This window comes from Amphiura filiformis, chromosome 4 (assembly GCF_039555335.1).
Source record: "Amphiura filiformis chromosome 4, Afil_fr2py, whole genome shotgun sequence".
Taxonomy (NCBI): domain Eukaryota; kingdom Metazoa; phylum Echinodermata; class Ophiuroidea; order Amphilepidida; family Amphiuridae; genus Amphiura; species Amphiura filiformis.
The window spans coordinates 51,579,910-51,602,267 of NC_092631.1; the positions used below are offsets into that span (position 1 = coordinate 51,579,910).

The following is a 22,358-nucleotide window of genomic DNA, read 5'->3' on the forward strand; positions in this document are numbered from 1 at the left end:
TGGCACCTTTATGATCAGACACGATGAAAGAGCAAGCACCCTTAAATCCTTAACCTTACATTGTTTACACATTAAAGCTGAATTTATACTCGATCGCTGAGCGATTACGATGAAACGCTTTTGGAAAGTGATGGGCAATCGCCGAATTTTGCGATGCATCGCCCGTCGCTTTTGCAGTTATACTTATCACGGCGATAGCGATTGCAGGCGACAATTAAAATATTCTAAATGCCACAAAATACATTTTTAAAACATCAATTGCTGTCAATAATTAATTCATCACCAAAAGTTAATAATCGAAAAAGGTAAATTAATTAGTAAAATAATAGATCCAGTATATGATTGATTGACGCATTCACGTGTCAAGCGATATCACTGGGAAATTGAGATTTCTTCAACTTGCAACGTCGTTTTTGCCTCAATTTGAATTGATTGATCAGCTTGACGCTCTGGAAATGTAAGTAAACACTGAGCATGCATGAGAATCGCTTTTCTGCAAAAGCGACCAAGTATAAATTCAGCTTTAGATAGAAAGAAGGGTTCCAGGCACAAACAAAACAAAACAAGGAAGCCACCAGCAGGTAACTAGAGAACACCAGGATGTTGTGACATTATATAGATGACCCATAGTAACAAAATATATAAAAAGAAGAAGAAGAAGAAAATAATACTCTAAATCTTTCAGTTTCTAGCTTTAGGAACTCAATACTAACATTTCTTTTTCCTTACACTTCCTCTTTTATTTTGCAGCAAGAGAAATGAAACAAATTACCAGTAATTTCCAACTTGGTTTTGGCTCATTTGTCGACAAAACAGTTATGCCTTATGTCAGTACAGTACCCTCCAAGTAAGTATGACATCTATGTTGAGATCAAACAACATTTGTTTCTAAAATTGTGACCCGCTAAGACAGAACCAGAAACTAAAGTATCTTTACTCTCGGTGAGTTGGTGACATCAACAAGTTGGAACAGCTGTTTCATGTCACTCATGTGTGTATCGTATGCGGCGTCTTTAAATGAGTATGTATATACGCCAGTGATTTGAGCTAATGTTCACGATTTGAAGCTGCGCCCAATGAAATGTGCATTAACGCTGGCTTGCTGTTGCTGAGAGTAAAAAATACCGTTGTCACATTCCATTCAAAGAGAAAACACATGACTAAAAGCATTAAAATGATATTTATAGAATCAATTAAAATGTAATTTTAATTCATAATCATGTTGAACTTGATTTTGGTGAAACAAGTTGCAATGTGATAATGAGGTCTTTATTTCATTTGTTTTGCATGGGGTTGGGACCAGTGTTCGAAATATGCCTCAAAAAGTTACAGGCCAGCCGGGCTTGACCTTAAAAAGTTACCGGCCAGCCGGGCCAGCAACTAGATGCCAGTCAGAAAAGTTACCGGCCAGGCCAAAAAGTTACAGGCCAATGGCCGGTCAGCCGGCTCTATTTCGAACGCTGGTTGGGACCCTGTGCTTATACCTCATTGGAAGTCTCTTTTCAAGAATTATATATGCAGAATATATACACACCTGAAGCATGAGTCCAAATGAGCTATCCATACACCCCCCTATGGAAGACATGACCTTATCTTCCACACAGGAGTGTGGATTTCAAATGGGGTACCTGAATGGGTGGCTCCATTAAAAATCTACACCCCCTGTGTGACAGATTAAGGCCATGTCTTTCATAGGGGGTGTATGGATTTCAACTGGAATAGACCAGTAATTGCTAACCAAACATTGTTTATTCCAATTGACAGATTACAAGCACCCTGCGATGGTTGTGAGCCTCCTTATGGATTTAAAAATATCCTGCCTCTGGATCCAAACACAAACAAATTCACAGTAAGTATATGCTAAATGTAATTAATTTCTTATTCATGGTATGCTTGAAAAATAAGATCATTTAATTTGCTGTTATTCTGCATTTCTACATACAAATTTTAGAACTCGGTCATATCCAGGACAGGTTGTTAATTTGGCATATAAAGAACTAAATAACTTTATTTTTTTTCCTTACGGCTCTGTCACCCACCTTTGCACATAATAGTTTTGTGTGACCTGAGAGCACATCAGGCACAAAGGCTTTGACATTTAACAGTCCTCAAAGTAAACTATGTAGATTTTAGAAACCTTTTTATTTTTTTAAATTTATTTTTAAATTAGGTCTTTTGGGAAACTTCATGTATATCTTCAATACAAAAGGTCAACATTTTCATATGATGGTTGGCTTTTCCTCCCAGCTACATACACTTTAAGTACATATCATTTGGTGTGTCTGATAAGCTCTCAGGTCCCACATATATACATCAAATAGTATCAAACCATCAAAAAACAAACAAATTTGCAATATTCAACATTAACAATTTTGTCATATTCATCACTAATGCAATGTTCAGCACAGTTTGCAAATTTTGTACAGAAACTGAGAAGTTACAGCTTCAAAATTTGGAGTAATAGATGGAAATATGTGATGTGATCAAGCAAAATTAGTCGGATGTTGGAATATTGATTTTGAGATATAGCCAATAATTGTATTCAACTTCCTTTGTGTTTTCCTGTTCTGAGCAACACTAAAATGGCAATATCTCTGGAACTGTAAGTCTAATTATGATGGTGTTTTCAGCAAAATAGAGCTCTGAGAATGGCTCATTTACTGAATTTGAAAAATGAATTTTGATTTTGATCGACATCGGACTCATTTTGCTTGAGCGCATCACATATGTCAATTTGAATCCGCACTTTATTGAGAGCAATATTTTCACTCCCTATAGGCAATATCCTTTGATAACATACCTTGTTTTTTATTGCAGGAAAAAGTGAGCATGCAGAGAGCTTCAGGAAACCTGGATGCCCCTGAGGGTGGCATGGATGCACTTATGCAAATCACGGTGTGCCAGGTAGGTTGGTTGAACCAGGATATTAAAATACAAAACTTGAGGAAATAAGAATAAGGATGTCAAAAATATGCATGGATGAACTGATCCAAATCACATTTATTATTTACATCTGTGTTAAAGCCATAATGTACAAGTTATGTCACATTTTAATTTCGTTATTCTTTACCCAAAATGCTGAAATAATATTAATAATACCTGCCAGGAAGGTGAAATAAACCTGCTGGCTATTTTGGCCATTTAACATGGAATTCTATGGGAGGATTTAAAGTCATAATGTGCTCTGTTGACTTACAAACACTGCAAATTGGCTGATTCCATTTAGATATGAACATTACAAATATGCCAAAAAATCAGGTTTAAAAAAAATAAACCAATTTCATATTATAAGATCATACATTATGGCTTTAATAAGAGACAGATTTCAGATTAAAAATAATATTTGCAATCAACATTTAGGTTCATTTGGATATGGTGTGTAAATCACAGCATGCCACTTCGTGATGAATACTGTAAGCCAATAGGCATCACTATGGACCACAATGGCCTCATCCCAATGGCATAGTTCAATAACCTCAATTAAACAATAATAGTGCAAAATATGACCTTAAGTTACAGAGTATGAGTTTTTGTACCCAAATTTTCAAAGGTCATTCAATGAATGCACAAATGTATTGGGGTTAAAGAACTGTGCCCTAATAGGTGAGCATCTTGAGGATCCTAGTGCATGTTGCTAGAATGTGGCAAGAGTGGCAGGTAAATAAGGAAGTGAAAACTAACAAAGTTTAACTGGGTCAAAGCATTGATGGTGTGCAAAGTTGTGTACATAACAATGTAACAATGATAGTCATTGTCAAACAGCAACTTCAGGAAGAACTTCATTGTAGTACAATTAAAAACCAATACACACAAATTTTCATAACATTTCAGAAATTCTTGATACACAAGTTGTTTTGCACGACTACATGTAGAGTGCATGCATGTGTACAAAATGTCAAACTGTCATTTTCATGATTACTACCTAGCCAATAAGGACAATTCAACAACTCTTCCTATACTTTTGTACAGGAGCCAACCGTTGTTAATTCTCATGAAATAATCATGTAAATTATATGATCTGTAGCTTGTTTTCGTTGTTGAAAGGGATTCAATCATGTTTCACCATTGTTCATCACCGATTAACAACTCGCGTTCGGCATCTCGCTTAAGCTGCCCTCGCGATGTAAACCACGAGACGACGCGCGACACATCGTTGTTAATCGGTGATGAACAACGCTGAAACATGATTGAATCCCTAAATATGACATTATCTGGTCCATGGGGGCCAAAGGCGGCAAATTAGAAATGGAGATATAGGCAAAAATATGGAGTAAAAAACAACAAAATACATAAGAAAATGGACCTCACAAAATGTCAGAACTTTAGAACCAAGCATGCTAGACCTTTGGTGTTTTCAGTATATGATAGCCTAATGTTTGTGTAAAGTAATAATTATTGTAACTCAATTTTCAAAAATGCCTCCTTTGGCCCCCATAGAGCAGATCGTGTCACAAATATACAATGGATTGTGTCTAAAAACACATTTGTTGCAGAGTGAAGGATTTTGAAAATACCTGAAGTACTGTATTCACCCATTATTATTTTAATTTTTCTTCTGTTGACAGAATGAAATTGGTTGGAGGGAACAAGCCAGACATCTAGTAATTTATACCACCGACTCATCATTCCATTATGCTGGTGATGGCAAGGTATGACAGGCAATTATGTAATTCTTACGTCAATTACCATGTTGACAACAAATCTTTGGCCCCTGCCCCATTGCACATGCACTTTCGGTGAACCCAATTTTCAGCAGCTGATCAGAAATCTTTGGAAATTAGTCAGCAAGATATGCGGTAAATCACACACTTGCTAAAGTATGTTCGATGAGTGCATGACATGGTATGACTGTTCACACCAATCATGTACCGCATCGTTCTTGCTTGACGCAGTATATTGATTGCAGTGTCCACTACACTACATGGTCTAATACGCGTTTAAATCACCAAAACTTGATTGGTTGAATATGTTTTGATGGCTGTGCATGATCAGTATTATTTGTAAAAATTCCTCCTGAAAAGGTCCATTTACAAACTTTAATTAGTCTAATTAAGGGATGCAAACAGGAGATAATGCATATTAGAGTATATCCATACTGTGGTTTCTACACCTTTTCATGTTGCAAAATCCACCAGACTGTATGCCAAAAATGGTTCATCTTGTCCCCTTTCCACTTGCTTAGAATTTCTTAACCCCACCTCTGTTTTTGTTTGCCAAAAAATGCTTTCCCCATAACATTCATCAGTTTCAACAGAGTTCACTCTTACTTCACTTTTATAGATTTTAATGAATGATTTAACCAGAAATGCATGTGAAAGTGTCATAAAAGGGGGCAATTACTCTTTACAAATACCAAAGTGTAGATACTGGCGTCAATTGAGCTCAATCTATAGCTTCAAAGTAAAGCTTGTAAAGTGGTTGTGGAGAAAGATTGCTCATTCAGCATACCTAAGTGTAGGTTCTGGAGGTCAAGAAAACTAGTATCAGTACCTTAAGGCATCTTGTTTACAATGTATAAAGTAAGGCTTGAAGCCATACTGAGCAGTTTACATCCGTTTTATGATCCTGCTCCATACAATGTGAAGGAATTTCTTCCTATAAAAGAAACTGTTGCACTAGACTATTGTTAATATTTTTTAAACTTCCAAGACTGGTACTTTTAAGCTGAATGTGCACCTTCATTATGAATGTCTATTATACATATATAGAAAAATGAGATGTGTTAAAATAAATAATGTTGTTACTTTTTGCATTTTATTGTGCAAATATATCACTACATGAAAGTATACTTCTACAAGGAACCCCATAGTCCCATGGGAATTGGTTGGATTACCCGAGCAGACATTTTATGGCCATCGACTCGATTTCACCATGTGACCCCCTTTTCCTCGTAAATTTTGTCTAGCCACGGTTTCCATGGTTTTCCTGTTTGACTCATGGCTATTTGTGTGCTTAATGGGGGAATCTTCTAAGTAATCGGCTATTCCTGTTGAAATCCATACACCCCCTATGGAAGACATGGCCTTAATCTTCCACACAGGGAGTGTGAATTTCAAATGGGAGTTGTCTGAATGGGTGAGTCCATTTGAAATGTGCACCCCTTGCATGAGAGATTTAGGTCATGTCTTCCGTAAGCTGGATTATGGATTTCAACTGGAATAGCACAGTATGGATATAATTTCCTCTCCTATATTTAGTACCAATTGGAAAGTTGATGGAATTCAGGCATGTTCTGTTATGGGCCGATTTGTTCTTTTTCTGATATCCTCCTTTTTGTACCGTAAAAGTGGTCATTTGTGGGAATAATTTTTTGCCCAGCAATTTTCAGGTGATAATTTCTCATTTACTTTTAAATATCTCAGATTTTAACTTTTCTACATACACTTATACACTATGTAAACAGATATACATTTTTTAATTTCATGTAAGGCCTAAAAAAAATAATTGTTTGATTGGCGCAACATGAAAAAAAAATTAGGGTAGGTCGGTCGGCAATCATTTAAAAAAAAATTTTTTGTACACACATTTTAAGCATTTTTTTTTAATTTTAATCTTTTTTGATTTTTTTATTCATTTTTTGCAAAAAAAGTCTAGGGTCGGGCCTATTTTTAGGGTCGGTCGGGTTATGCCAATCAAACAATTTTTTTTTTAGGCCTAAGCTTAGGAGAGCTCAAAAATTGAGGGGTTGGTGCAAGATTTGCAATAGCTGCCTTGTAGATATTTGACAATATATGCATTCTATATTGTACATATCTTATAATATGGCATCTGGCAGCTGTTGCAGATACTGCCTTGCACTAACCTATTAATGTGATCTGGAAATGTCCAATTATACCCTATCTATCCTTCCTCCTAAGCCTTTTTAACGTGTCCGTATCTAGCCAATACACATGATTTAACAGATTTTGGCAGTTGAAATGGGTTTTACATGAAAAGGGCTGCTGAAGTGAATGTGAAAATAATTTGTCAAAGTTTTCAATTGTGACATACAGACTATTCACAGAAATAATTGGATTTTTTCATTTATTATTTGTTTGTTTTGTAGCTTGGTGGCATAGTGACACCCAATGATGGAGGTTGTCATTTGGATCCATTCTCAATGAACTATACCATGTCACATTCCTTGGTAAGTCGCTAAGTGTACATGAGGCCCTGCAGGGCCTCACTATAATCAAAGACAGAGATAAAAAGTCTGACGTCATCTGTCAATCAAACTCGAGCACAGTTTGTTTACAAGTGTCATGATGATGACTTGCTGAACACGGCGGTATAACCGGTCGCCTTATTGTTAATTTTGCACTTTCAAACATGCAAACCATCTCAAAAGTTTGGTCTTTATAGTAGGAAACTTTCTTTGGCGAAGGCACCATGTCAACAATGCCTAGAAAAGCTGCATTTTGCCTTGTAAAAGTACGTAATTTTTCGCCATTTGTTGCTGTTCCTTTTCTCCGATCAGCACCAGATAGATCGGTCTTCCTTTTACGCGCAATTAACCTGTGTTAACCAATCAAGGATCGTAATTGACAGTGACATCAGACGCGATAAATTATTTTTATCTCTGTCTTTAATTATATCTCATACATCTAATGAACTCTACCATGTTGTATTCCTTGGTATCATAAGTCACTAAGTGACATAATGCCCTGTAGGGCCTCACTATCTTGCACATCTACCCCAAGGGCTTTTGATGAAATACCAATAAACTGGAAGGTGCCAAGGATACCCATCCCTACCTGGATTAAGATAAATCCTGGGTGATAATAATTTAATCCAATGATGGGATTGATTAGAAGAAGCCACTGTGAAAAATATGTTATGTTAATTATGTTAAATAGTACAGCGGTCATGCTTCTTATTTAAAGAAGTTGTGCACTTTGTATTAAAAGTATGAATTTGTATACAGGGCTATTATAGACTCCAATATTAGCTGGTGCAAGGAATTTCCATTCTTTCCTATGGTTCCTTGTTCAGTTCCTGCCTCTGTCTTGTCAGTTTGATTCCATACACAGGATTTATATCACAGTCTTTGTGTCCCAAAATTGCATTCTGCAATTGCAGTTACATTGTGGTGTAATTTTGAAAGAAAATAAAATGCAACAAGAATGCTAATCTTAAGAAAGATATTCCATACAACAGGTAAATTTCTGTGTGCATATGAAGCTATGATATCACTAAATTTCAGGTTTGATCAGTAACTGTTCATTATCATACCACTAAGGGAAACATGAAAGAACACCTATATCTGGATTTATTTTTGTATATAGTCAGTGAGAGTGTACTTACACTTTATATATCTAGTCAATGAGAGCATATTGTGTAAGCACGATTAGCGTATATGGAGAGATACGCTTATAAAGGCAATTTGCGTATAACGGGCGCGTAAATGTAATGTTTTTCCTTTTTTGTAACAATTAGAATGTTTAAAAACGTAATTATTTCAATATTTAAAATGACTTAGTGGTATGATAAATTCATTATTAGGTTCAGCATCGGAATGGTACAGGAAATTATTGTGCGCTCAGCATCAGACTAGGTTCAGCCTTCGGCTTTACCCAGTATGACACTTCATGCATGATAATTTCCCATACCATACCTTCGCTTCACCTAATAACTAATATTACCAAAGGATCAATACCATAACATACTCATGTACCAATGGAAGGCTGTAAAACTCAACCGCTACTCTACCACCGGTGCTCTGGCACCTGCTTTTTTAAAAATCCATTATGTTCTTTTCGTCTTTACGACATTTGTATATTTTCAGGATTATCCATCCATCAGTCAGTTGAACACAAAAATGAGAGAGAATAGTATCATTCCTATATTTGCTGTGACATCAAGTGAATATGAAGTTTATTCAGTAAGTAGCCACAACTTGAAAGTACAAGTTGGTTAATTTCAGATAATGTTAATTGTTTAAAAAAATTGTTTTAAAGATTGGAATAAGAAGAGAAGTATGGCCAAGGAGAGAAAATTACCACCCCTGTGCTTTGAACCACTACTAGGCTGTAAATCAGTGCTCTTATCATCAAGTAATTGGAACAGAATATTTTACTGTATGTCTAGCATTCCCAATCATATGTTCCTCTAGTATAAGCATAAAAGAGAAACTAATAAGAAAAGAAAAATAACCATTTTTTGTGTTCATATCAAAATATAATTCTCAAATATTTTCATGTTTTCAGCAATGTTTAATGTTAATTCAATGCATTGAAATCGAATTGAATTGAAATGAATTTTGGGCGATTTTCATTTCAATGCATTGGAATTGAATTGGAATCGAAATGAGTGGGCTTGGGCATGAATTGAATTGGATTGGAATTGAAATCATCGTGAGCAATGAAGAATTGAATTGGATTGGAATTGAAATCATGTTGAGTGATGAAGAATGAAGTGGAATTGAAATGAAATTCAGCTTTGATTTCAATTCAGCATTTCAATTCACAAGCAGATCTGTGATTCCAGATCATTCCGCCTGTAAAAAGTACCCTTCCCCGTTCTGAATTCTGATACACTTCCAGGTATTTTCACTCAAGAGACACACATTAAAAACTAATCATAAAGCCCCTATTTTTCTCAAGCTCCTAATTTTTATGCTCAAAAGTCATTGTACATTTGAACAAGTTGTGAGAAAACCATTAAAGAAAATGCTTATGACAACTTTTTTCACACTTTTTCAAAAGTACAAGGATTTTGGGTGTAAAATCTCAGGAGGAGCAGGAGAATAGGGGCTATCTAATAGTATCAAAACCTTGATTTTTGACATCTTTGAGGTCAGTGTGGGGACAGGGTCCCATTATCGATCGTACCACACACCTTAAGTTTAGAAAATAATGTCCATGGTGGACAAGAATTTACGAATTTGTAACATAAACTTATTCTGTCGCCAAAAGGTGATGGATTCATATACTTCAAGATTTTTTTCCCAACCCCATCCCCCAATGTCAAAAAGAAATCTACGCCACTGATAAAATTGGTAGTAAAATTTAAAACATGCACTGCAAAAACAGTGTCTAGATATTACACACCATTCTAGACACCATCTTGTCCTCGATTTGTAAAAATGTCTAAATGCTAAGCATGTTTAGTAATTTGATGCCTTGTGTTTAATAGATTAAATACTTGAAGTTTTGAAATTTGACATTTGTTTCCAAATTGAGGACAAAAAGTGTTCAATCTCTAGACAGTTTTTGCAGTGTGCCTTTGGTCAATGAACACAAACTGCAACTGTATTGGAATTGGAATTGAATTGGAATTGGAATGAATGCTCAGAATTGAATTGAAATTGATTAGCTGTTAATTTCACTGCATTGGATTGGAATTGAAATGAAATGATTTTGAAATTGAAAAATTGAATTGGAATCGAATTGAATTAATTGTAAAGCAAGGTGGATTGAATTGGAATCGAATAGCAAGACTCCCGGTGTAGAAAGAATTGAATTTGAATAGAATTAAAATCAATTTTCTGGAGTGAAATAACAATAGTAATGTTGGTCATTTCTTTTTAGGAATGTCCAGTTGCGTTAACAGTGTTACTAGTCATAAGTTCGGAAACAAAACAGTAAAAGAAAACTTGACCAACTAATGCTTATTTGTCAGCCTGTTGCAATAAACAAACAACATTTTAGGCCTTAACTATGGCACAACTCCATGTTTTATAAAAGTCAGGAAAACTTGGACTATTTGGAATTGAAACTATATTTTAGTATGTTTGTTTGTTTCATTTTTAACAGAATCTGACAGAGTACATAGAGGGCGCTACAGCAGCAGAATTAGCCGCTGATTCCAGTAATATTGTACAGCTTCTCAAAACTAACTATGCAGTAAGTACATAATATAATATTTGCAGATAGGCCAGGCCCACAGCACTACGTAGTAAATTTAGAGTCACCATAATCCTCACATCTGGTTAAAGATTCGTGACTCGTTTGTCACTAGTCACGTCTATATATGCGAACTTTTTGAACTCTTTTATTTTCACATAAGTCACATTTTTGTACCATCGATAGAATTAGCCCCACCCTGCAGCTGTCAAACAGCATTTACAACCACTAATCCAGTGTCAGGACTAAAAGTTATAACTCACTGATAAGAATATGGAAACAAACTCTAAATAGGTAGCACTATTGCATATTTTGTTTCTAAGAAGTATTAAACATTGTATGAAAGAGATACGTAATTAGATCATCCAAAGAAGATAAGAAAGATGGTTTCTTTTATTTTATTTTGTCTACTTTAATTCTGTCTTTGTATAGCTCATAACCGTAATGGATCCCATTTTGTCTGTGCTGTGCTTATCAGTGCTCAGTAGTCATGTGGCAGCACTGTCGTCTGCTTTGTAACAGCAGTATCTGACATCTGACAACTAAATAAAAAGCTTTTTGATTTAGGGAACAGACCAAAAGATTGATAGACTATCAATGACATCCTATATAATTTTTCATTACAAGGAAGGGAACAAAATATGCGATTACTTTAGTAACAAGAATGATAAAACATTAATGCAGAAAACAATGAATTTCCCAATTTTCATGTTTACATTTTAGCAGGGAGTGAAGAGGGCAGCCCTCTAAATGACCATGGTTTATAGGACGTAAATAAGTTTCTGGTTTGTTTTCTTATGTTTATTTTTGATTTCACTTTCCAGAAAATTACATCCAAAGTGGAACTAAAAGACACAGCCCCAGAGAACATCACCATAGCATACACAGCATACTGCAATGGAACCGTGACCCCAGGGTCAGCCATTTGTGAAGGCCTTCAACTAGGGGATACTGTCAATTTCTCACTAGCTATTACTGCACAGAACTGTCTCAGTACTCCACAAAGGTAAGGAGATTAAACCCAAAGAGCATAGACTAATACAGATATAAATTATAATATGGAGGGGAGCGTGGCCGAGCGGTTAAGGCGTTGGACTGTGAATCCAAGGGTCCCATGTTTGAATCTGAGTGGGTCCACTTGAGCTCGGCTGTCTCTTTGTGTCATTGAGCAAGGCACTTTACTCTACTTGCTTAGTGCTTCGGAGGGCACTTTAAGCCGTCGGTCCCGTGTATATGTATTTTCTCACATTAATGCAGTGTGCACATTAAAGAACATCACAGGCTATTCGAAAAGAGCAGGGGATCATCCCGGTACTGTTGACTGTACTTCAAAAATACACTCATCTATTCTAGGTTCCAGAGTAAAAATAAGTACAGCTTTTCTGTACGCAGTGCAATAATACTCATACATATGAGGGAGGCACTAATATGGAAGAAGAAGACTATTTTTCAACAGTCAAAGTGTACCTGTGCATTGTATGCTGTGAATTCTTGCATATTCATAAGGGTCGATTGTTCGATCCTGCATGTCTAACAATCATGCCAGCATTGCCGGAATTCGCGTATACGCGATAGAGCATTGTGTGCCTTTGCGTTTACAAGGAAGACATTATATGCGGCATGTGCGTAGCAGTTTCGCTTGTTGCACTTCATGGAATGATCGGTCCTCATTATCGTGTGATGCTGAGACTTTGACTGTTTGGAGTTGATCTGTTATCTCTTTAATCCATGCTAAAGAGTACCTACTCCACCATGTTTGCATCTCATGTAGGGCAAAATAGTGTACCTCTGGATCATTCTACCATGCACCTGGCATACTTTGTTTAAAGTGTAGGGGTGTTTGTGTGCCAATTGTGTGTGTTAAGCGTTTATATGTAAACCTTTGTAAAGCTCATGCGTAAAGATACACTTTGTCATTGGATTTTTCGTTTGCTGGAGGTACATTATGTTGCTCTGTGTGTGTGGAATAAACCAATATAGCGGATTTACTACAGCATGTGGTGTAGAAAGCTGATTGCAGATCAAAATAGCAGTCTAAATTATATAGCTATAATCCCCTAAAAATAAAAGGTTTAATTACAATTGTGATCCCAGCAGAGGCCCTTGGAAGGTACTAACAGACAATGGGCCATGTGACATGCTAAAACGATTTTCCTCAATAAACTAGTCTGTAGGCAGGTCACCATAAAATAATTTGTACAAACATTTTAATTTGAAAAATCTCAAATCTGTGAGTGTCCCTCCAACCCCATAAGAACTACCTGCTGATTGGCCAAAAAGAAGTTTCCATTATCAATTGGACCAATTAGCAACATTGTTAGAATAATTTCACGACACAAAAAATTGGGGTGAATTATTTGCAAAGCTCCATTCCGATTGGTGATTAAAGTGAAGATATCATGTAATTGACCAATCAGAGGCAATGTTAGATCGGCAGGTAGTGCTCAGGGGGTTAACGGCAAATATAACAAATGTGTTAACTAAGTTTAGTAACCATCTGCTTAATGATTTGTTTTACAGATTTACAGTGAGCCCTGTGGGTTTCAGTGAGGAACTTGTCATCTGGGTAGAGACTGTATGCAATTGTGCTTGTGAAACCACTGGTGTAAGTATGATAATAAACACAGGTTGTTGTGTACATTCAGTAATTCAGATGCTGACTCGCATTCAGATCGAATACAAAGATCACATACTCATATTTTTTCATCTTCTTTCATTGTTATCTGCTAATGAAGCCAGCCGCGAAGTGGTTGGTTTTGATGTGATGGGTCACATATTGTCATGATTTCTCAAGACCATCATATAAAGCAAATCCCCAGTCATACTTGACTTAAGTGATTTCAAATGGACCTAAACTTTTTATCATACATACCCTTCCCTATTGTCATCATTGCTGTATAAAAGAGACAGGGTATGCAGTCTTTTTGTCACTCTAATCCTAAATTTTGTGCCACTTTTGGATAATGAAATTTCAGTGTATGGGTGTTACTTAATGTATTTGTATTTGTTTAATTAACCAGTAAATTTATTAAAATATTTTGTTAATATTCATTATAGGTACCAAATAGCGAGAAATGTACAAGAGGCAATGGTACATTGGAATGCGGGGCATGCATCTGTAATTCTGGAAGATATGGCAAGGAATGTGAATGCAGTAGTAATGATGCAAATTTAGAGGACAATGATGCAACATGCAGAGCGTAAGTCATTTGTAACATTTGGGGGAAATCCTGGGTGGGGGGAAGGTGGCAAACTCCCATACAGAAGTGCTAGCAATGCTGGTTACAGCATCTCAAACTTGCACTATTTGCCAGCGAAGTGGTTACATAACTCCTTGGTAACTGGATCACACACCTTTTGGATTGGTAGCACATGCCATAGACTTTGTGTTGCGATCATTTCGATCGTGGTGCAGAACTCAAAAGCGTGATCCAGTTGACATATTGATAATCTGATTACACGTAACACTTCGCTGGCGAATAGATAGAGGATACATCTGGTGCAGGACATTGTAGAATTCCACCCCATATCATGTAAGCACAAGCAAAACTATGTTTTTATCTTTGAAATACTTTATGGTGTCTTTTTAATTTTTTTTTTATTTTAGGGGCAATTCATCAATTGTGTGTTCCGGTAGAGGGAATTGTGTATGCGGTGAATGTGTTTGTCATGGCCGACCTGTAAGTACCACTCATATTAGCAGGGTTCAAATTTGTTTAAACATTTTCCGTAGGAGTTTTTGGCTAATTCCTCATAATCAGGATACTTCCATATACTAAAGCACTATAAAAAGTGCTATACAAATGCAAAATTGGTAGCAGTTACTTCAAAATGTGAAGCAAACTGCTATGCGATACAGCCAAATTCGAACCCTGCATATATTAGTCCAGTCATGTACAGTTCAATCATATTACTGTTAATGTTTAAGATAATAACTCTCTGTGTGTTTGATACTAAAGCATTTACCATGTAGCATAACATGATTGTTATATGATACCAATACTGTGAAACAACCTAACAAATAAGACCTCCTTATAGCCCCAGTTGTAGCCCTGGAGACAAAATAGTGTACCTCTGTCATCATGATCAAGCAATTGGCTTTTTCCCCTTCTGTCAAATCTGACAAAAATTGTCACAAAAATAAATTGCTTCACAGTATTTGAAGATAATTTATAATAGTATACCGTATTGTTTGTAATAAATGCTCCCCTTCTAATAAACGCCCCCTCCAATATTTCCATGAAAAATTGACAAAAATGCAAACATTTCCATGTCATATCATGTGAGTAAGCTTAAACTTGCAACAGTCATGCCAGTCATGCAGTGACGATCGCTAAATTGTGTGTGACAAAACCTATTAAGACTCAAACTTCAATCCATTTCATTGCCTAATTAATGGTATAATTTCACCAGATTATTGCTTGATGATGCACTATCTGGTGTGATGGAAATTTCCATGGAAATAGCATTAGTATAGTCGTAAATCCCTCCTTTCTACAGGAGCACCACTGGGAAATTGAACCCGATTTTTAAGTTTTTTCATTGACAAGTCACCTCCAATAAACGCCCCCCTTTTGGAAAAATGCAACGCCCCCCGGGGCGTTTATTACAAACAATACGGTAGGTGTTATTGCTGTTCACAGCAGGCTTAGTTGGGTTGATCAAAATGCTGATTATTATAAAATGATCCTGAAGGCAAAAATCATTGTGATCAATTAAACTGCTTTTATTAATTTCCTTGTTTTTTTTTCCTTCACAGAACCCAGAAGAAATAGTATCTGGTACATATTGCGAATGTGATAATTTCTCATGTGATAGATACAAAGGAGAATTGTGTGGAGGTAATTTATGTCTATTATTTGTCTAGCTAAACAAGTGCTTGGTCAAGCTGAAATTGGAAGGTTATGAAATTCAAATTGATGATAAAGCATGTTAGGTTTGTCAATTATTATACAAGGCCATATATGTGACCCGCTCTGATAAAACCAGAAACAAGTCGCATTTTTGACATTTCATGATTTGAATAAAAATGTAAGCACTAGACAATAAGCTTTAAAATGATACCAAAATTATGTAAATAGCATCGCAACTTTTCAAGATATGGATAATTTTGTATATATTTTGCCAAATTACTATTATGAGTAATGAGCCAATTAGTTTCCTGCCGTACAAAAGATTGAATAGCGATTATCATAGTTCAACTGTTATTTATTGATTAAATAAGTCTCTTTTTAATACGTACTTTCAAGGATTTGAAAGACAACTTAGTCTAACAGTCAAATACCATCAAATTAGGAATTCCAAAATTTGATCTTTTTTATGGGAATGTCATCTTTACAGGTCTATAACTCAAAAACACATCTGGCGACTTGTCACCCTCTCAACCTCTTCATGTAAATACGAACATACTGACATGTTTTATAGGCTATATGTTGGATTTGTAGACTTATAAATCATCAAGGAAGCAATTCACAGGTACTAGGGAAAACACTAAATCTTCTTTTAAAGAGCCGGTGAATTACTTTGGCAATGTGAGATATGAGAAATACAACATTGGTTTAAAAACCACCAGTATAAAGCTTGAATCAGTGGCTTAATACAGTACCCAAGTCATACTGCACCCTTTGAGGGTTTGATGCGGTAAGAATTCCATAGTTATTCCTTCTCATTTGACTATTTTGATAGGTGAGCAGAGAGGTACTTGTGTCTGCGATGAGAAGACAAAACAAAGCAAATGTATCTGTAAACCAGACTTCACAGGGGATGCTTGCGAGTGCTCAACGAGAAAAGACACGTGTAGAGCAGCTAATGGGGTAAGATTTGATTCCCATCATTGTGGATAACAATGTGTTCATTTAGGGCATTTTGTCCATCTATACTTTGTTAAACCTAAGTGGCAAAAATTATTTGGTTATTGCTTTTGTTATTGCGCTTGACAACGAAGTTCCAAATTAATGCTCGTGTAAATTCACATAAGCATACACCAGTCACATGTTACGCAAAGTGCACTGAGGGTATGTGCTTCGCCCAATTCACAATAACCTCTTCTTTTTCAATCCACAACCCTATGAGTCTTGTCACTGTAAGTTGTACTATGTCTAAGGACACTTGTTATAGTTTGATCAGCTCGTAATCGGCGGAAATTGTTAGGCTTTTACCACTACGCCGAAAAGTACACCCATGTTAAGAATGATATAGTTGATTCAGCTGGTCTATATTGTGTGTGTTCAAGAAAATAGACAACGTATAGGACTTGAATGAATAATTTGTGATGTTTCAGCGAGAAGTCGCAAGACAATTCTCGAAATAAAATATATATATATTAATCTGCGATGTTATAGGGCCCGCCGATTACGAGCTGAGCAAACTATATAACCAGCGTTCGAAATTTCGGTTGTCCGTTCGCCCGGGACAACTAAAAAGTCGCCGGACAACCAAAAATACTGATTCGGTTGTCCGCCGGACAACCATAAATTTGTAGCCATAACTCACCTTTGTACGTGTGTACCTTTTAGCTGATGGTAATATTTAAAATGTGAAACTATTTTTGAATAAAATAAACGTGAATTTAAACGTGGTTCCACAACCCATTATCTGTTTACTTTATCGAGCCCCTCGATACCGGAAAAAAAGTTTATAAATGCATCGCGGGAAGTTCAGTCTTTTGCGTTCGATTACAACCATAAAAATGTGCACCACTGTTACTGAGTAAGCTTAATATAAAATGCATTGCATTATCTTGAAATTTTCAGAAGAAATCATGACCAATGTAGTAAAAATTTTACAAACTTGGCCATGTGCATGTATCGTTAATGTAAACAGCTGGTTTGGGCATTTTGAAACACAGTCGTCGGTCGGTCGAGGGCTAGCTGGTGATGTGCATGGTTCCCGAATCTGTCAAGCTCTTGCAATAGTAAAATCATGTCTAAAGAAAAACTGGCTGTCAGCAAAAACCCTGGCAAAAATCTGACCTCTGACCGTTGCTAAGTTTCAAGACACAAGGCAATTATTTGTGCATAAAAAATATTCAGATCAGATCGGTTTCAAAACACCCATTGTCTCTTCCGGGGGATTTCCCTATGAGCTCATGAATAATTAATGAGGTATATTTCAATGGAGATTTTTGCGTACATAGTAAAATCTTGACTTCTTGAAAAAAATCATGAATTCTAATGGCTTTTAAGCATAAAATTCAGCACAAACATGGATTTATTGATGATAAATAATTGATGAACATACAACCTGTATTTTCTTGGATATATTTGATATTTTATTAGCAACAAGGTGAGTTTGGGGAAAGTGTGTGATGTGTGAATTTGGCGGCAGTGTATGTTTTTAAACTTGCAACTTTAAGCTCAAAAAGTTCATTAAAATTTCGGACAACCAAAAATATTTTCGGACAACCAACAAAATTGTTGAGGTTGTTTAGTTCGAACACTGTATATAACGCAATGTGTTCAATGTTTTGTCAGCAATATTTGTCTTAATCAGTTATTATTTCAACATTATGATTAATGCTTGCCCTTTTTTCTTTGCTTTCAGTTGGAGTGCAATGGTTTTGGTACATGTGTATGTGGAGAATGTAAATGTAATACATCAACACCATACAGAGGACAGAGGTGTGAAGAATGCCCAGCATGTCCAGGACAGTGTATCGTCAACAGAGATTGTGTACAGTGTAAAGCATTTGGAACTGGTCTAAGTGAAGAAGAATGCAACAGTTGCCCTCATCCCGTACAGATTGTAGATGACCTCAAAATACGTAAGTCACTGGAAATGATTCACTTCTTTGTGATCACCTTTTGTTATCTGTGTACTGGCCTGATGCATGCCACCACGGTGCAAATAAGAACCAAGATTGTAAAATGGAGAACTGGTTACAACGTTAGGAGTGATTCTCAAACTTTAAAAACAGAGTAACATCAGTATCAACTAAGAAAATATTTTTTCTCTGTTCTAAGTTCATTACTATGCTGAGATTCTTGGTGAAATTATATGATGACAAGCTATTGAACAGGTGCACCATTTGTAACATTAAAATTTTTGTTTTTTACAGCAAATGGTTCAGAGAGATGCCTCTTTCAAGATACAGATGATTGCTCTTTCATTTTTACATACCAAACATTAGCCAATGGGACGTTTGTGTTGATGGTCCAAGCAGCTAAGGGTGAGTCTCAGTTCAGTCTTAACCCCATGGGTACTTCTGCCTTGATTACAGTGCCTCGTATTGGTTAATTACATGATATAATAATCTGAGCAACCAATCAAAATAGAGCTATTAGATCTCCAAGCAATTTCAAACTTAACCACCTTCAACCCTACTAGCTATTCTTACCATAGCTCTGATTGGCTCAATTCATGAGATAGTCCACTTTGTAACCAATCAAAATAGATCTTAGAGGCTGATAATTCGGCCAATAGTGCCCATGGGGTTTAATTAAGAAGAAATTCAAAACATCCCACATTATAGTGCTGCTAAGCCATTACACTTAAAAGCCATCATCAAAGTATGTAAATTTCTATTCAAATAGAACCGCACTGTTATTAATTCAGCTTTCAAATTCTTAATTATTTGATAGAACTAGAAACTTCATTGTCCATACTTAAAATAAATAGAGCACAGTAATTCTAGTGTGCTTTACACAGGCATAAACCCACAATCCTCAGCACACTTTACGAAAACACACCGTATAAACCATTTAGCATCAGTCAGGGACGCAGCTTCATACAGGTGCAGATACCTAATCAGCCTACATTACCATCACAACCAGGATCTGCTTTTGTACAGGTAACAGGGCAATTTATTAGCAGTGATTTCCCTGTCCAGGGGAATTTCAAGCAAGATAAATTTTTCACAAGAATAGAATAATGACACTGCAGGAGCACAATATCACACCACTCACACACCAGACCTTATAAACAATAGATAGATACCATAAAATATGTGAAGTACTAACATGTTAATTTTGTGTTTGGTTGACAGTGTGTCCTGAGGCTGTGGACCCTCTGTATATCATTCTTGGAATAGTCATAGGTATCATCATCATAGGTTTAATATTACTACTCATCTGGAGATTACTCACATATATACATGATAAGAGGGAGTTTGCAAGATTTGAAAAAGAACGACAGAATGCCAAATGGGAACAGGTGAGTGGCAATTTGTAAGACAAGAGTCCCCCAACCTATCTGGGGTTGTTAGCTGAAGATGAGGCCATAGCAAATTTGTTGGCTTGTCCTCGCCTGTAGGGTAAAAAGAAAGGTGGACAAAGGATGTGTGGCAGATTTGTGTAGCATTTTCATGCTTTTAGGGATTTGAGTCACAACTTTCAGCAAACTGGTACAATATTTGCTTAAACTTTGGCAAATTTACCTTCATGATGAACAAAAATTATTTCAGAGTCCAGAAAACATGGAAAATGCCTATATTTTTGCATCTCTTTTTCATGTGATTGTTGTTTACCCTTAATTCTATTTTAATGAATCCATCTCTTAAGTCACACATCACCATGACCGTAATTTGGAATGCCACTGGGTAGGCTGGTGTGCAGTTGCTAGAAATAAAATTTCTGCATCATTTTGATTTCAGGGAAATTGACATTTTAGTTTACCTTAATATTGTTGGTATTTAATGAAGTTCAACTTCAATTATACTAACTAGTCCTCATGTAATCATTTCATGTTTGTTCCCCAATCAATCAACCATTTGTATCACACAATTATTGTTCTAATCCATGATTTTGTTGTCATCTTGTTTATTTCAGAGTCAAAATCCTATCTACAAACCTTCCACCTCTACATACAAGAACCCACTGTATGGCAAGTAATGGACATTACATGGATAGGGAAGATGTAATTACCCGCATTGTGTGTGTTTTAAATGTCAAACCTTGTAATATGTCAGCCCTGTGATAAACTAAAATTATTGTTCCCTATTTATCTATTGTTATATTGTACAGTCAGTCTACTCTGAAGTACAAAGTACAGACCCGGACGCACACATTGTGCCGACTTTGAAGGCATGCATACCTGCAGCAAAGACGCAGTACTACGCACTGTTAACGCGTTGTATACGCGCGCGTTGTCACTTTGTACTTCAGAGTGGACAAACTGTTAGGTCAGGGTTCATCCTAGTTTCTCTAATGTTACTAGTTTGAATGAGATACAAAGAACTATCAAAGATAGTTTCCTGCGTGTTTCTCACGCCATTTTAGCTGGTGGGTAATTTTATGAATGAGAAGAGACACAAAGGTTGCCCACTACCTACATCTATTTAGGGAGAACAGTTTTTATGGTCTACTGAGCTCAGCAATGCTTTGCTGTCTTCGATAGCGCATTGTATCGGAGAGGTACCTGGCTTTTATCAAAGCCCAAACCCATTAAAGCCTGTAGCAAACTCTTTTAGGCTCCGCTCAATTGACAACTCTGTTCGATACAATGCATTGACCAAAATATCGATCGAATCAATTTTACGACCATGCTTGAATTAACAACCCCTTGAAACCTAATTACACCACTTTATGTAAACATAAACTTACACACATTATTTACTTTCTATTGACCGCAGACACGACCCAAGACATGCTTATTTAATGACCACTTGAGTAATTGATGAGTGGGTCGTTATGTACTTACTGAACACAAAGGAAATTGATTTTGGTTTTACCATCGACCATGTTTATAATCCTGCTGCTCTGCTGAACGCTCCGATAGATATCAGCAAACTTGTATGCTGTTCGCTTGTTCCTATCGAACGCTCTAGCGTACATGAACCATTATCGAAGACAGCAAAGCATTGCTGAGCTAAGTAGACCATAAAAACTGTCCTCCTTACAATAGACCTTTCAGAAGCTGATTTGGTAAACAAACACACCACAACCACTGGTGACACCAATCAGGTACTGCATTGCTCTTAAGGAGGCCTCCGTGTAAAAACCACCAGGTCATGGGAAGATGAAGGTTGGACAAATCCTTTCATATTTGGTATATGCCTCTTGGTTGATGATTCCTTGCTCATGGCAATGAATTTTTTTGCCTACCTCGTATCAGTGTTTCTAGACAAAAAATCACTAATTTTGCCCTAAATGCAAAATATTGACAAATAACGAATACATGGATTTCTATATTGTATCCCATAACTTTCAAACGATATTGACTTTGATACTGATACTCCTACATAGTTTCAGCAACATTATAGGGCATACCCATCATTTTGTCCCTGTGTTATTTACTATTCGCAGGATACCTTAATATAGACCATAGTTTTGCGACAATTTTTTGTTAAAAATGAGCTTAATTACAAACAGAGATATTTTTTACAGGCAGTCACTTGAGAAAAAAAAATTTACATGTCAAATGGGACCTTGAATATTGTTTTCAAAAATAAATAAAATCACCATTGTGTTTTTACTCCTTAGTGTACTTCTGCACATGTAAGTCACCCTCTTTTGCAGTGTTTCAATGGAGCTGGCAGCTGGCCGGTATCTACCAGAAGTTAATGATGACCCCCCACAGGACTCTACCAAACCAACTTTT

At 36.3% G+C, this 22,358-nt stretch overlaps 1 protein-coding gene across 1 annotated transcript in view; it reads left to right on the plus strand.

Moving 5' to 3' along the window:
- The window catches only part of LOC140151037 (integrin beta-1-like), a 64,640-nt gene extending 42,907 nt beyond the window's left edge, over positions 1-21,733 (plus strand). The window contains exons 7-23 of the mRNA XM_072173229.1: positions 751-847; positions 1,765-1,849; positions 2,818-2,904; positions 4,566-4,649; positions 7,046-7,126; positions 8,765-8,860; positions 10,734-10,823; positions 11,648-11,829; positions 13,344-13,428; positions 13,881-14,023; positions 14,431-14,503; positions 15,583-15,664; positions 16,509-16,636; positions 18,366-18,585; positions 18,880-18,990; positions 19,807-19,973; positions 20,588-21,733. Coding sequence (XP_072029330.1) covers positions 751-847; positions 1,765-1,849; positions 2,818-2,904; positions 4,566-4,649; positions 7,046-7,126; positions 8,765-8,860; positions 10,734-10,823; positions 11,648-11,829; positions 13,344-13,428; positions 13,881-14,023; positions 14,431-14,503; positions 15,583-15,664; positions 16,509-16,636; positions 18,366-18,585; positions 18,880-18,990; positions 19,807-19,973; positions 20,588-20,650 — 1,874 coding nt within the window. The 3' untranslated portion in view covers positions 20,651-21,733. The remainder of the gene's footprint in view (positions 1-750; positions 848-1,764; positions 1,850-2,817; positions 2,905-4,565; positions 4,650-7,045; positions 7,127-8,764; positions 8,861-10,733; positions 10,824-11,647; positions 11,830-13,343; positions 13,429-13,880; positions 14,024-14,430; positions 14,504-15,582; positions 15,665-16,508; positions 16,637-18,365; positions 18,586-18,879; positions 18,991-19,806; positions 19,974-20,587) is intronic.
- Positions 21,734-22,358: the final 625 nt, after the last annotated feature.